This window comes from Mauremys reevesii, linkage group 1 (genome assembly GCF_016161935.1).
Source record: "Mauremys reevesii isolate NIE-2019 linkage group 1, ASM1616193v1, whole genome shotgun sequence".
Taxonomy (NCBI): Eukaryota; Metazoa; Chordata; order Testudines; family Geoemydidae; genus Mauremys; species Mauremys reevesii.
The window spans coordinates 276,461,429-276,473,577 of NC_052623.1; the positions used below are offsets into that span (position 1 = coordinate 276,461,429).

Below are 12,149 nucleotides of genomic sequence, written 5' to 3' on the forward strand. Positions count from 1 at the left end.
TTGCAACTTCTTCAGAATGGAAGTGAAAACAATACTTTCTGAATCTTTCAAAGACCAAATGCAAATTCTTTTTTATTTTCTCCAGGTCTCATTTGTTTGTAGAAGATCTTTTCCAGACTAGGAGGAAGCAGGAAAGATGCCTTCATCAAATGAGGGGGTTTCAGATTCTGGCAGCTGGTAATACGGAATGCACTGTGTCACTTGAGGTGTAATGACCTGAATTCTGAAGGTCCCTTTTCTGCAACTTCCCTCAGCTCAATCATGATTCCCTTCCACTGGTTCTACAGTATCAGTACGTACATAGGAAGCACCTGCAATGAGGATGCGAGTGAGCACTTGTTTGCAGAGGACTACACTGCCACTTTGTCAAGGAAAAACTGGTAAGAGGTAGATTCCATCAGCTGCTTCTCCTGCTGGTCTGCCTTCCAAGTGAAGAACTATAAATCTCTTTTTACTCAACTGGAGCAAAATGGAAAACTGGAAGGCGTTCAAGTGGTATGAGCTATGATGAATGAGGCGCCAAAACCAGCGTTCAGTAGGGTTTGTGCACGTTGTCTGCTGCAACAAATTGTGTTTTAGTTAAGTGTGCTGTGACAGGGATGTCCTAGAGAAATAGCTTGTTAAGGTGAAGGAGTGCAGTTACATAGTGACGTAGATGACTGAGGCATGGTGTCACCTCTGCTTCATAGCATCTGCAAAGTCAGGGCCCTCTTTCTGTCTACTTGATCCCTCAGAAGATAGAGTCAATGGAAATAACTATCTGACCTACTACAATCACAGTGGCATCAATTCTGGCCCTATGGTAGCATCCTATCAACTTTTATCGATGATCAGATGGACGTATTACCTTCTAGACAGCTGGTCCCATTCAACCCTGGTTGAATCCACTAGGAAGTGGATGTGTGTGATGTTTTTCCAAACAGGATTCAGGTAACTCTCACTCCTTCAAGGAGGAGTCAAATCAGGGTCAGCTGAGGAATTTTCTGAGAGCCTCCTCATTTTTATTTACTCTCTAGCATCTCTGTTGGAAGGAGCAAGGAGAAATAAATCAAGGGGTAGTACATTCCTTTTATTGTTGAGATTGCTGATGGAGAGTGTCCTTGGAGCAATATGTACTATGTACTGAGTAAGAAAGGATCTCCATGCATAGCTGGATTGAAATCTTGCAGCTTTTCTGTAGTCATGTATCAAATGCAGCACACTTCTGTAGTCATGTATCAAATTTTTAGCACAGGCGGAGGGTGCCCCTGCAGTAACCTGTACTAGGAAATGAGCAAGAGGAAATCTCTGGGTTGCAGAAGATGATCTGCCAGCTTTCCTGCAGTGATATCTATTGAATGCAGTATATCCATGGACGGAATGGAAAGGGGTGCCAACTAATGAAACAGAAGACAGAGAAGCCACTTGGTTGATGTGGAGAAGTTGGTGAGCTTGCCTTATAAGAATTTTCACCTCATTTACTGCATTCCTCCTCTGCCAGGCTTTGCTGTATAAAGTATGATGCAAATGTCTTTCTTTTAATGCCTTTGTTGGCTCTGAACCAATAATTCTGGTTCTGCTGGGTTCTCTGGTGGGGCTCCAACCAGTTCCACAGGTTCCATGTCCTCCTACTTAAAACAGTCCCATAAAAGGGGATGGGGTACAGCAGCTCTGAGTAGAAAAACATTTGGTACCTTTGGAGGAAAGGGAAGATGGCCTATTGCATCAATACAGGTCTTTTAATTAGCCTTGATGCAGGTTCTCCAAGCAAAGGAAGAGACAGACAGTTTGGTGAGGAGATGGAGGTGGGGGAAAGACAGAAAATAGGAGAGGAGAAAGAAAAAGAGGGGGGGGAAGTAGGTAAAAGGTCCCAGCAAAGAGGAAAATCCCTTTATGGGCTCTTAGACTAAAAGGTAAAAAGGATGGGGTACCTAAGATTCCATGTTTCCTCCTGCACGGGCGCAAACTTCTGAAGGGAAGTTGTCAGGTAGGTTCCACTTCAGCCAGGCTTGCACAAATGGAATGCTGTAACAGCCTCCTTTAATCAGAAGAATGGATATGACCCAGATATACCCCATGCAAAGGAAAGCAGCAGAACAATCAGTTTCAGCTATCCCCTGACACTACATATTATGGGCAGCCAGAACAATTTTTTTGAAGTTCACCAAGGAAGGGCTGCCAGGCCTCCTGCCAGCCAAACATGGCCTGATACAAAGTAACTGAAATAGTTGCTCTCCTGGTCAAAGGCAGGTCTAGATAACACTGGTTAAAACTCTGGAGACCTATCTTCATTAGCACTCACACTACTGCCACCACTAGTAAAGCTGTAGTAGTGGGAGATGTGAAGAGAAAAAGCTCCTGTAGACAGAGCCTGAAGAATTTAAATTAACCAGTAAAACTGAATACCAGACTAAAAGAACCACTGGTCTATTGTGACATGACAGTTCATGTGTCTCTGCATTTTATGTGTTATGCCAGATTTTTTGGAGGATAGATTAAGTATGAAAGAGTTTTATCAGTCTCTCAATTACTTCATTCACAATTCTTTAGAGATTCATGGAATTGATCTGAAGGCAGCATTTAGCTCTAAAAAAAAGTAAAAAACTTGAAAGAAAAAGTCAGTGGATATAACATCACATACAAATGTTTTTGACTCCCTTATCAAGAAACACCGAATTCTACTTTCCATTTGAAATGTTATGGTTAAAACGAAAGTCAAAAACCCAAAACATTAAAAAGCCAGAAGACAAACATATATGTATGTACACAGACAATAAGACTCAAACAATTATACTTGAAAATAAATGCTTAATGAAGACTAATTATAGGTGAACAAATAACAGAATTGGGGGAAGATGCCGATTCCTTAATATTTCATTCAGTGCTCTCAGATAAGAATATTGATAATGTTGACATTAGACAGTTGTCATTCACCAGCAGAAAATTTTTAGAATTTGACAGTCTGAATTACTACACAGGAAATGTAGATCACTTTGCTGGTGCCATGCAATATGGCGTTCAGTTTTCACAGCTATAAAAGTTAGTGCCATTGCTTTAAAATGCATCACTTCAGCATAAATTCTTGTGGGATCTGCAGAAGGACTAGTGAAGTCATACACACAATTGTATACTGAGTAAAAAAAGTTCCCCCTTGTCATTACTGATGCTTTAAATTTTTCAATTTGCTTTGGGTAGAAAAGGCGTTTTAAAGGCTGAAAAAATACTTTCAGCTACAAGGATTATCTCATTCTGTCTCTTCCATGGCCTACAAACACTTAGTGTATCCCCAGCAAGCAAGATTTTTAGATAGTTTGTCTTAGGATCCAGTTTCCTTAGTGCCTCTGCATGCAGAACTCCCACAGAAGACACAAGTTGCACATGGATGGGCAGAATTTCGTCCATAATGGGTATAATACCTAAGATGCTGTTAGTGTCCCGCACAGCAAGAAAGCATTCAGAAAGGGTTAGTGACAGAGTGTTCCACCCTATCTATTTTGTCAGACGTACTGGGGTCTTGTAAACACATTCTGCAGCTACTTCTTGTCCCTAAAGAAACTGTCAAGAAAAGTCTAAATTATTTAATTCTGCTCACCCCGCTATTTATGCTCTACTTTCAATTTACCTTTGTTTTAGAACTTTTTTGATACTCCAGGATTTTACAGTTCAAGGATAAGAGAGAGAGAGAGAGAGAGAGAGAGGGGGGGGGGGGTCTAAACATGCCAAAACTATGAGAAAATCTGGATCCAAGCCTTGTGGCTTGGGTCCATCTTTTTAAAGGATGGATTCAGGATCTTTTAAGACAACCTGCATTTCAGACATACATACATAAAGATGATGCAAAAATTTGTATAGGGAAGGCCATTAATTGACAACTTAGTATATTTAAGTAATTGTCTGATCGGACTTCTAAAAAAATAAAAAGTTAAACTGCAACATACTTACGTGAAAGGAATTGCTGACATTTAATATGAAAAACATTTTGACAAATTCTGAAGAGACAGCATTTTGTAACAAAAAATGAATATAAGCATGTTTTCTTGTAAGCTACTGTAGTTAAGCATGTCAGTGTTCTAAATTAGCTACACTAGCCACTTGATGCATCACTTCTACAGGATGTCACACCACATAACTGATATAACTTCACAAAATTATGGAAGGATACATGCTAATTCAAAAATATTTCTATTACAAAAGTGAAGGCAGCTACGTGTGTGTTTAAAGTATTTGGTATGCTTAATTTCTCCAGCGTATCAACAACAATTTGTATTTTTAGCCCATACAGAAATATTGTACCCAAAATTAATAAAATATAAGGTATACATCTAGTAAAGAACAGTTATTTTATAACAGAAAGGGCCCTCTACCCTTCTCAATGCAGTTAACTTCAATTTGCATATCTTCCTTTTCAAGGGAAAAAGCCCACAAACTTTAACAGGTCTTGATCATTAAAATAGCCATAGCTCCTTTGTCTGGACCTAATGTACAGTAATTCAATCCTTTAAAGAGTAAATTACGGAACAGTAGCCATTTACATGCCAGATCCAAATGCTTAAAATCAAAAAGAAAAATAACTTAATTCTTAATGTGCTTTTTCTGTAGATTATAGAGACCCTTGGGCATATTATTGATTTATGAATTGAAGTCCATGCAGAAATACACTTACTTGTAGATGTTGCTGATTAAGAATGGCTAAAACCATCAGTCCATCATCCTGGAACACGACATCTAGTTCACGTTTTAACACAACAGCAGAGGACTTGCATACCTTACTTGACTCCCAGATCTGTTAAAGGGAATAATGTATCAAAGGTTCTATAAAGAACAGGATATAAAACTTTCAGTCAATACATAAGGGTACATACAAAAAGTAAGAAACTCATAAATGGAATAATTTTAAATCATTGAGAATAACTGCTCAATACTTTTAATGGTTTTAAGTTATTAGATTACTAGGAAGGGATGTACAATCCAAACAGATAAAATGCAATATTGATATTTTTCCCATACTGACTGACTCGCCTATACTTCTACTCAGAAGTCACATGCGCAAAGTTCATCGGTTCCTAACTTGAAATCAAAGAAAAGAATTTTTAAAATGAAAGTACCAGCTATTGCATTATATATGTCATTTGCATAAGAAGTATGAATACTGATTATGGAAGTCGGGAAAGAAACAACAAGAAAGAGAACAGGGTCACCTCTGCTAATGGTAGCACTGCAGTTTATCACAGGAATTTAGGGATCAAAAAATATAGCACAGATATTATACACGTGTGTATCCTAAACAAGTAACAACATGTAAATATGCCCATACAACTGGAAATAAGTTACCTTACCCTAATTGTCTGGTCATCCGACGATGTCAGAAATAAAGATCCATCAGGAGAAAATGTCACACAGTGAACCCAACTCAGATGTCCTCTGCAATCAGCTACTTTTAAAAAAGATTCTGTATTCCATAACTACAGCAAAAATATAACAAAGCAAGAGCCCAACTATATCACCACTACATTCTAAGTACGAAACACAAAGCACATACAATAGTACCTAAGGACATACCAATTTTTTCTACTAGTATTTGTTTGCTTTCAGTCCTCATCCTGAATATACTAACTGTAACATGGAGTTGTCTTCTGCTGTCACTATTTACTATAGATATTTATTCTTTGAAAGATCAGCCTTCTCAGTTGTATAACTAAATCAATCTAATATATGTAGTGCTCAAATGTAGACTTAAATGTGTCTGTTTTAGAAAATATGATACTCAAATGTTTTGGGACTAGAATGGATGAAGTAAGTATTCCATCCACTACTTAGTGTTTTTCACTTGGCTGAATGGTCAAAAACCCTGTAATGTACCGGTATAATGTACAAGAGTCTTTTATACCATATTATCTCTTGAAGACTGAGTTTTTCTGATTTATTTTTCTTTTAACGTGTACAATTAAATAAAATGTTCATTTTGCGGCTTATGTGAAAATATAAAAACTATTTCATCATTCAAAATTATAACTAATAAAATGGGTAAAAAAATAAATAAAAAATGAAATTAAGATATTACATTATGTGCTAAGAATACTAAAGTAATTAAGTTCATTTTGCACACATACGCACATGTGCAGTTATTGAAAAGTTCTAGCTCTCCAAAACTAATGGATTTAGACACCCCATTTTCTCCATATAGTATCCCAGGAGGACTATTTAAATTATGTTAACAAGGACAGTCACTTACCTCAACAGAATAATGTGATAAAGCAACTGCTACCAACTGATTGTCAGGACAAAAGTCACAGTACTGGATTGTAGTGTGGTGACTTATAAGGACTTCTGCTAACAAGTCACTGGTTATAACATCAAGAAGCTGCAAACATAAAATTATAATAATTATACTGTATTATGACTATTACTTAGCTGCTCAATAAAAACTGTATAAGATTTATATGTACTTTACTGCTGGCAAGTAATAAACTATGATCATTAGTAGTAGTTTAAAGCACTCAACATGTGTTCAACTGGGAAGAATGTGGTTCCTTAAATTAACAGACTCACTCCTTTCTCAGAGACCTTATATCAGGGGTCGGCAACCTGCGGCACGCGTGCCAAAGCCGGCACGCAAGCTGATTTTTAATGGCACGCTGTTACCTGCCGCGGTCCTGACCCCACTTAGTCCCTCTGCCCACTGCTCTCTCCTGCGGAGGCAGAAGCTTGGTCCTGCCAGCAGCCAAGCTCCCTACTCCCCCGATTCTTCCCCCTGCCCCTCCTCCTCTCCTTCCCATGCTGATCAGCTGATCGTCCTTGGGAGGGGGAGGGGAAGGGGAGCCACAGCGTGCTCACTGCTCGGGGGAGGAGGCAGAAAAGAGGTGGGGACAGACGGGGCCCTGGGGAAAGGGGTGGAATCAGGGCATATCGCCTCCAGCCCCCCGCTGGGAGCACCCCTATGAGCCGAGCACCCCAGACCTATGCCCTGACCCCTGCACCCCCCCACACACATATCCAGCCCTCTGTCCTGACCCCTGCACCCCCCACACACCCAGCCAGCCCTCTGTCCTGACTCCTGCACCCCCCCCACACACCCAGCCCTAACTCCTGCACCCCCCACACATACCCAGCCAGCCCACACCATGACTCCTGCACACCGTCACACACCTCCAGCCTCCGTTCTGACTCCTGCACCCCCACATACTCAGCCCCACACCCCATGCCCTGACTCTTGCACCCCTCCACATCCCCACCCCACCCTGAGCTCCTGCACCCACCCCCCACATTTGCACCTGCACCCCTGGTCTGGGGTCCCGGCCCCACTCAGCCCGCTGCCAGTCTGAGGTCCTGGCTGCTGGCCCCTTATCAGTCGGGGTCCCGCAGGCCCCGCTCAGCCTGCTGCCAAATTAGGTGAATGGAACCGCAGGCCGGCAGCGGGCTGAGTGGGCCGGCGGTGTAATATCAGCATTTTAATTTAATTTTAAATTAAGCATTTTGAAAACCTTGTTTACTTTACATACAATAATAGTTTAGTTATATAATATAGGCTTATAGAGAGAAACCTTCTAAAAAACATTAAAATGTATTACCGGCATGCAAAACCTTAAGTTAAAGTGAATAAGTGAAGACTTGGCACACCACTTCTGAAAGGTTGCCGACCCCTGCCTTATATCATCCAAGTATATATTTAAATACACACTTTAATACAAAATTATTCCTGACGGAATTCTGCACCAAAAAAAAAATAAAAAAATTATGTGCACAATATTTTAAAATTCTGCAAATTTTATTTGTCAATAAATAAATGTGGAGGCTCCAGCATGGCAGTGAAGAGCATAGGCCACTGGCTACACACAGTGGGAGATCACCTTGCAGCCCCCCTCCTTCACCCAGGACACAGACTTGGTGAGGCTGCACCTGACCTGACACAGCAAAAGGGCCGGGCCTCCCCAGAAACATCCCAGGGCCCTGTCTCTCTGCACCACGCGCAACAGGTGTGGGCACGCAGGCTCAGCCCAGCAGGATCCAAGTGTGGAAGGGCTTAGTGTTGGGGGATCCAGGTGTGGGGTGAGAGGGTTCTGTGCAGGGCAGCTAGGTGCGGGCAGCTCAGTGGGCCGGGGGGGGGAGGGTCCAAGTGTGTGTGTGGGGGGGAAATCTGGATGTACGGGCTCATTGGAGCATTTTGGTGCAGGGGCAATCAATGGGACTCTGGGGGGGTCCAGTTGATGGTGGTTGGCCCTCAGCAGGGGAGGATGGGGCTCGGCAGGGGGAGCGCATGGGAGGGTTTAGTGGGGGGGATTCCAGATGCTGGGAGATTGGGCCTTGGTAGGGTGGATGTCTGGGGGCAGCTGTTTGGGTTTCAATGGGTCTCAGTGTGGGGGGACTCATTGGGGTGGTCTGGGTGCATGGGGCTGCGGGTGCATGGGGCTAAGGCTCAGCGGGGTGGGGGTTCAGGTGCGGGAGGCTCAGCAGTGCCATTTAGGTGCGGGGGAGGAGGGGTGTCTATGTATGGGGGCATCCAGAACATGGGAGTTGGGCGGACCAGAAAGTGGCGGACATGGGAGCAACTCCCTGTACAGTAACCCCTCCCCCCATGGCTGAGGAGCAATGGGGCAGGAAGTGGGGGGTGGAGGGGCTGCAGAGCTTCCTGCAGCAGAGTAAGGATTCTGGGGATGGGGTTGCTCCTTGCAGGGGAAGAGCAACTCCTGTCCTCCCCCAGCTCAGCAGAGACTAGCAGCTGAGCCAGGCGCAGGGTAGGAGCCACCAGCCAGGGCATCCCTATCCCCTGAAATGATTTACCTCTCCACTGGCTGCCCACACTGCTGGGGACAGGCGCATGACTGCTCTTGTGGCCGGGAAGCAAAAATATCTGCAGGGGATATGAATTCTGCACATGTGCAGTTGCACAGAATTCCCCCAGAATATTAAAAATATACAGTATTTTTACCTCAAAACATGCTACAATGGCTTTATAGGTACTCTTAGAACACTGTAAATGAAATTTTTTTTTTAAATATTTGTATTATGCAGCCAATTCTTAAAGGAAACAATTTTGCATTAGTACTGGCTCCATCAACTATAGTCAACATGCTGTAAAACTAACTTTTCCTCAGTCATTTCATTTTTTCAAATCACCAATTATTATTAAATTAAATCTGGTAAGTAGTCCATTATATACTATTTATTAAATAAAGCCATTTTTTAGTTGTACAACTAATCCTGAAAGTATCTTATTTCTGCATACCACAACTCAAAGGCTGAATGCTTTATCAAAACTCTAACAAACAGAAGGCTAATCCTACACCAATTTTTAATCCTGAGCTACTTTAATAACTCAACTGTAAAAGCCTGAAAAAAACTGAGATTATAATACTTTTTACAGATCCAGACTAACACGTCTACCCCTCTGATACTTTATAATACTAATTATAATACTAATTATCACATAATGGCAAACTTAGACTTTGAATCATCTCCTGACTCAATCCACAATGGTTTGACATCGTTTCTAGCTTCCCTCAAATGTCTTTAAACAGGCTACCATAATTTAGTAGTTCACAAACACAGCTATACCTTTCCCTTCATGGAGCACATTTACAATGTTATCTATGTGTCTCTATACCCACTAGTTGCAGGGTGTCACACCTACAGCCTGCTGGCCACTTTCATCCATCTGCAACTCCCTCTGTGCACGCACAAAGAGGACCTGGCCTGCTGTTGCTCCTCCACAGATTATTCAAAGGGGCCATGAAGGAGGAGTAAGCTTGTGCAGGGTTAGGGCTTCCCTTCTCCTGCTGTTGACATCAGGACTTTCAAACTAGTTTTACATGCAATTAGCTGCTTTGCTTCCCTCCACTGCAGCTACCACAAAAGACTCAAAGGAGGGGCAGCTTTTCAAATGCCCAGGGAGGCTCCTGTAACATAAACCTCTAGGGCTCTCTAAACTATGCTGGTGTCTCTCCACAGTCCCCAGAGCTCAAACAGAAGATACTCATCCAGAAGTCCTGGATTCAGTCCTTACAAAAGACCTAAGCAAGGATGTTGGCTATGCTGTCTGTAACCCTAGAACACAATCTGCTTCCAGAGCTAGAAAGAAAAATCAAGAACTCTGATTCCCAGCACTCTGTGTTGCACAAATATTATGCAACCCTTTGGCAGTGTGTTGCGTCCCCCTTTGTGGGCTGGTCCACATATCGGCATGCTTTCTCTCTCACCAGTTACTCCAATGGCTAAAGTGGAACAGGTCTCTGCAACAAATCTGAAAATTAGGAGTTCAAACCCTGCTGATATCAGTGTGCAGTTTGGAGGGGTGGGCGGGGAAGTATGCAAGTTAGTATAAAGTCTCTGCAGTAATTGTTGGCATAATTTATATTGCAAAATATTATATTTAAAAAGGAATTTGGATTCTGTGTTAGTAGTTGTCTTAGTGCTGTAGTTTTAGTGTTGGTATTTCGGTTAATGGAAGCTGTCCTTCTAAGACGGATGTTGATAAATTGGAGAGGGTTCAGAGAAGAGCCATAAGAACGATTAATGGATTAGAAAACATGCCTCACAGTGACTGAATTCTTTGAGCTTAACAAAGAAGGTTACAGGGTGATTATAGTCTATAAGTATCTACATAGGGAACAAATATTTAATAATGGGCTCTTTAATTTAGCAAGGAAAGATAAAACACCATTCAATGGCTGGAAGCTGAAGCTAGACAAATTCTGACTAGAAATAAAGCATGTATGTTAAATAGTTATAGTAATTAACCATTGGAACAATTTACCAAGGGGCATGGTAGATTCACATCACTGACCATTTTTAAATCAAGATTGGATGTTTTTCTAAACTATATGTTCTGAGAAATATTTTGGAGAAGTTCTATGACCCATGTTATTCAGGTCAGACTAGATAATCAAATGGTCCCTTCTGGCCTTGGAATTTGTAAGAACAGGATGTGGCAGACGGAATGTTTGAGATGTAGTGTAATGTGTGAGAGATTTTGCCTGTGTCTTCAGAGAGGGGCGGACCCTGAATTTGTGAAACCCAGAAAGGACAGAATTTGATTTAATAAGTTTATCTTTCCAGAAAACAAGTCTTGTTCTCAAAGGCCTTAGGGCACTGCTAATGAGCTACAGCACTTTTCACTTTTAGATTACCAGTCTGAATCCTTCCTACGTCAGCAGGGATTAAAAGTTGTTCCCATATAATGGAAGTTCAGCAGACCCTATATTAGAAGAGTTTTCAAGTCCCAGTTTCAGCTCTGCTGTCAAACTCACCACTATGTTCTGAGACTAGATTAAGATCTTCATGGTAGGGAATTCTCTTACCACGTGCTATGCATTGTACAGACACAATGAGGGCTTGATCTTGGTTATGTCCTCGCATGAGAACTCCTGCAGCAGGGGCCAAAACCGCCTTACTCACTACAAGTTTTTGAAAGTTTGCAATACTTTTTACACACACACACACTGGAGGTGGGTAAAAGATCAAAAATCAGAAAGCAGACAAAAAAACACATGGTTTAATTTTTTTAATTCACTATTTTGGGTCGGGTCTGATTTTTTTTTTTTTTAAACTTTTGAGGTTTGCAATACTGCACGCTTTGTAGATCCAGAACCTGATTTCTAGAGGTGCTGAACACACACCTTAACAGGAGCTGCAGGTGCTCAGCACTTATGAAAATGTAGTTCAGAATCTTAAAGAACACAGCAACCTGCAGTATAAACATATTATTCCACTTTTCTCAAAACAAAAGAACCTTTTGTTTGATATTAGCGGAATACTGTGGGCCACACACTGCCATTGATTACATCTGAACAATACCAATGGCTTTAGTGAGGATTACTGACCTAACTACGAACATAATTTTCACCAAGCAGTTTTAATTTTCAGGTTAATTTATAAAGCTCCATACAATTTCTGAATAAGCTGTTTTATAAATTTGAAAGTCAGAATTGCTTCCCCTCCTTAGTACACTATACTTCATTCCATGTCTTCCAGCCATTAGTGTAGTTCTTACCACCAATCCTTAGAACAGCATTTCCCAAACTTTGTAAGTTGGCTCCTCCTTTAGGAAAATCCCTGGACTCTTGCCATATATTGCTATAAGGCCTACAGATTTTATTTTATACATCATCTGCACTGTCTGCTCCTAGCTAGTTTTTCACACCCCACTTTGTTAAGTGCTACCTCCGAATATGAAG

The 12,149-nt window shown here is 41.5% G+C and overlaps 1 protein-coding gene across 4 annotated transcripts in view; it reads right to left on the bottom strand.

The window, feature by feature from the left end:
- Positions 1 to 12,149, bottom strand: part of APAF1 (apoptotic peptidase activating factor 1) — an 85,974-nt gene that overhangs the window by 24,658 nt on the left and 49,167 nt on the right. For 3 of the 4 annotated variants that reach the window (XM_039494958.1, XM_039494950.1, XM_039494967.1), the window contains 3 exons: positions 6,212 to 6,340; positions 5,316 to 5,441; positions 4,643 to 4,762 (listed from right to left, as the gene is read on the bottom strand). In XM_039494958.1, coding sequence (XP_039350892.1) covers positions 4,643 to 4,762; positions 5,316 to 5,441; positions 6,212 to 6,340 — 375 coding nt within the window. Of the gene's footprint in view, positions 1 to 365; positions 2,018 to 4,642; positions 4,763 to 5,315; positions 5,442 to 6,211; positions 6,341 to 12,149 lie in introns of those variants that run through there. The other variant, XM_039494978.1, reaches the window with a different exon arrangement.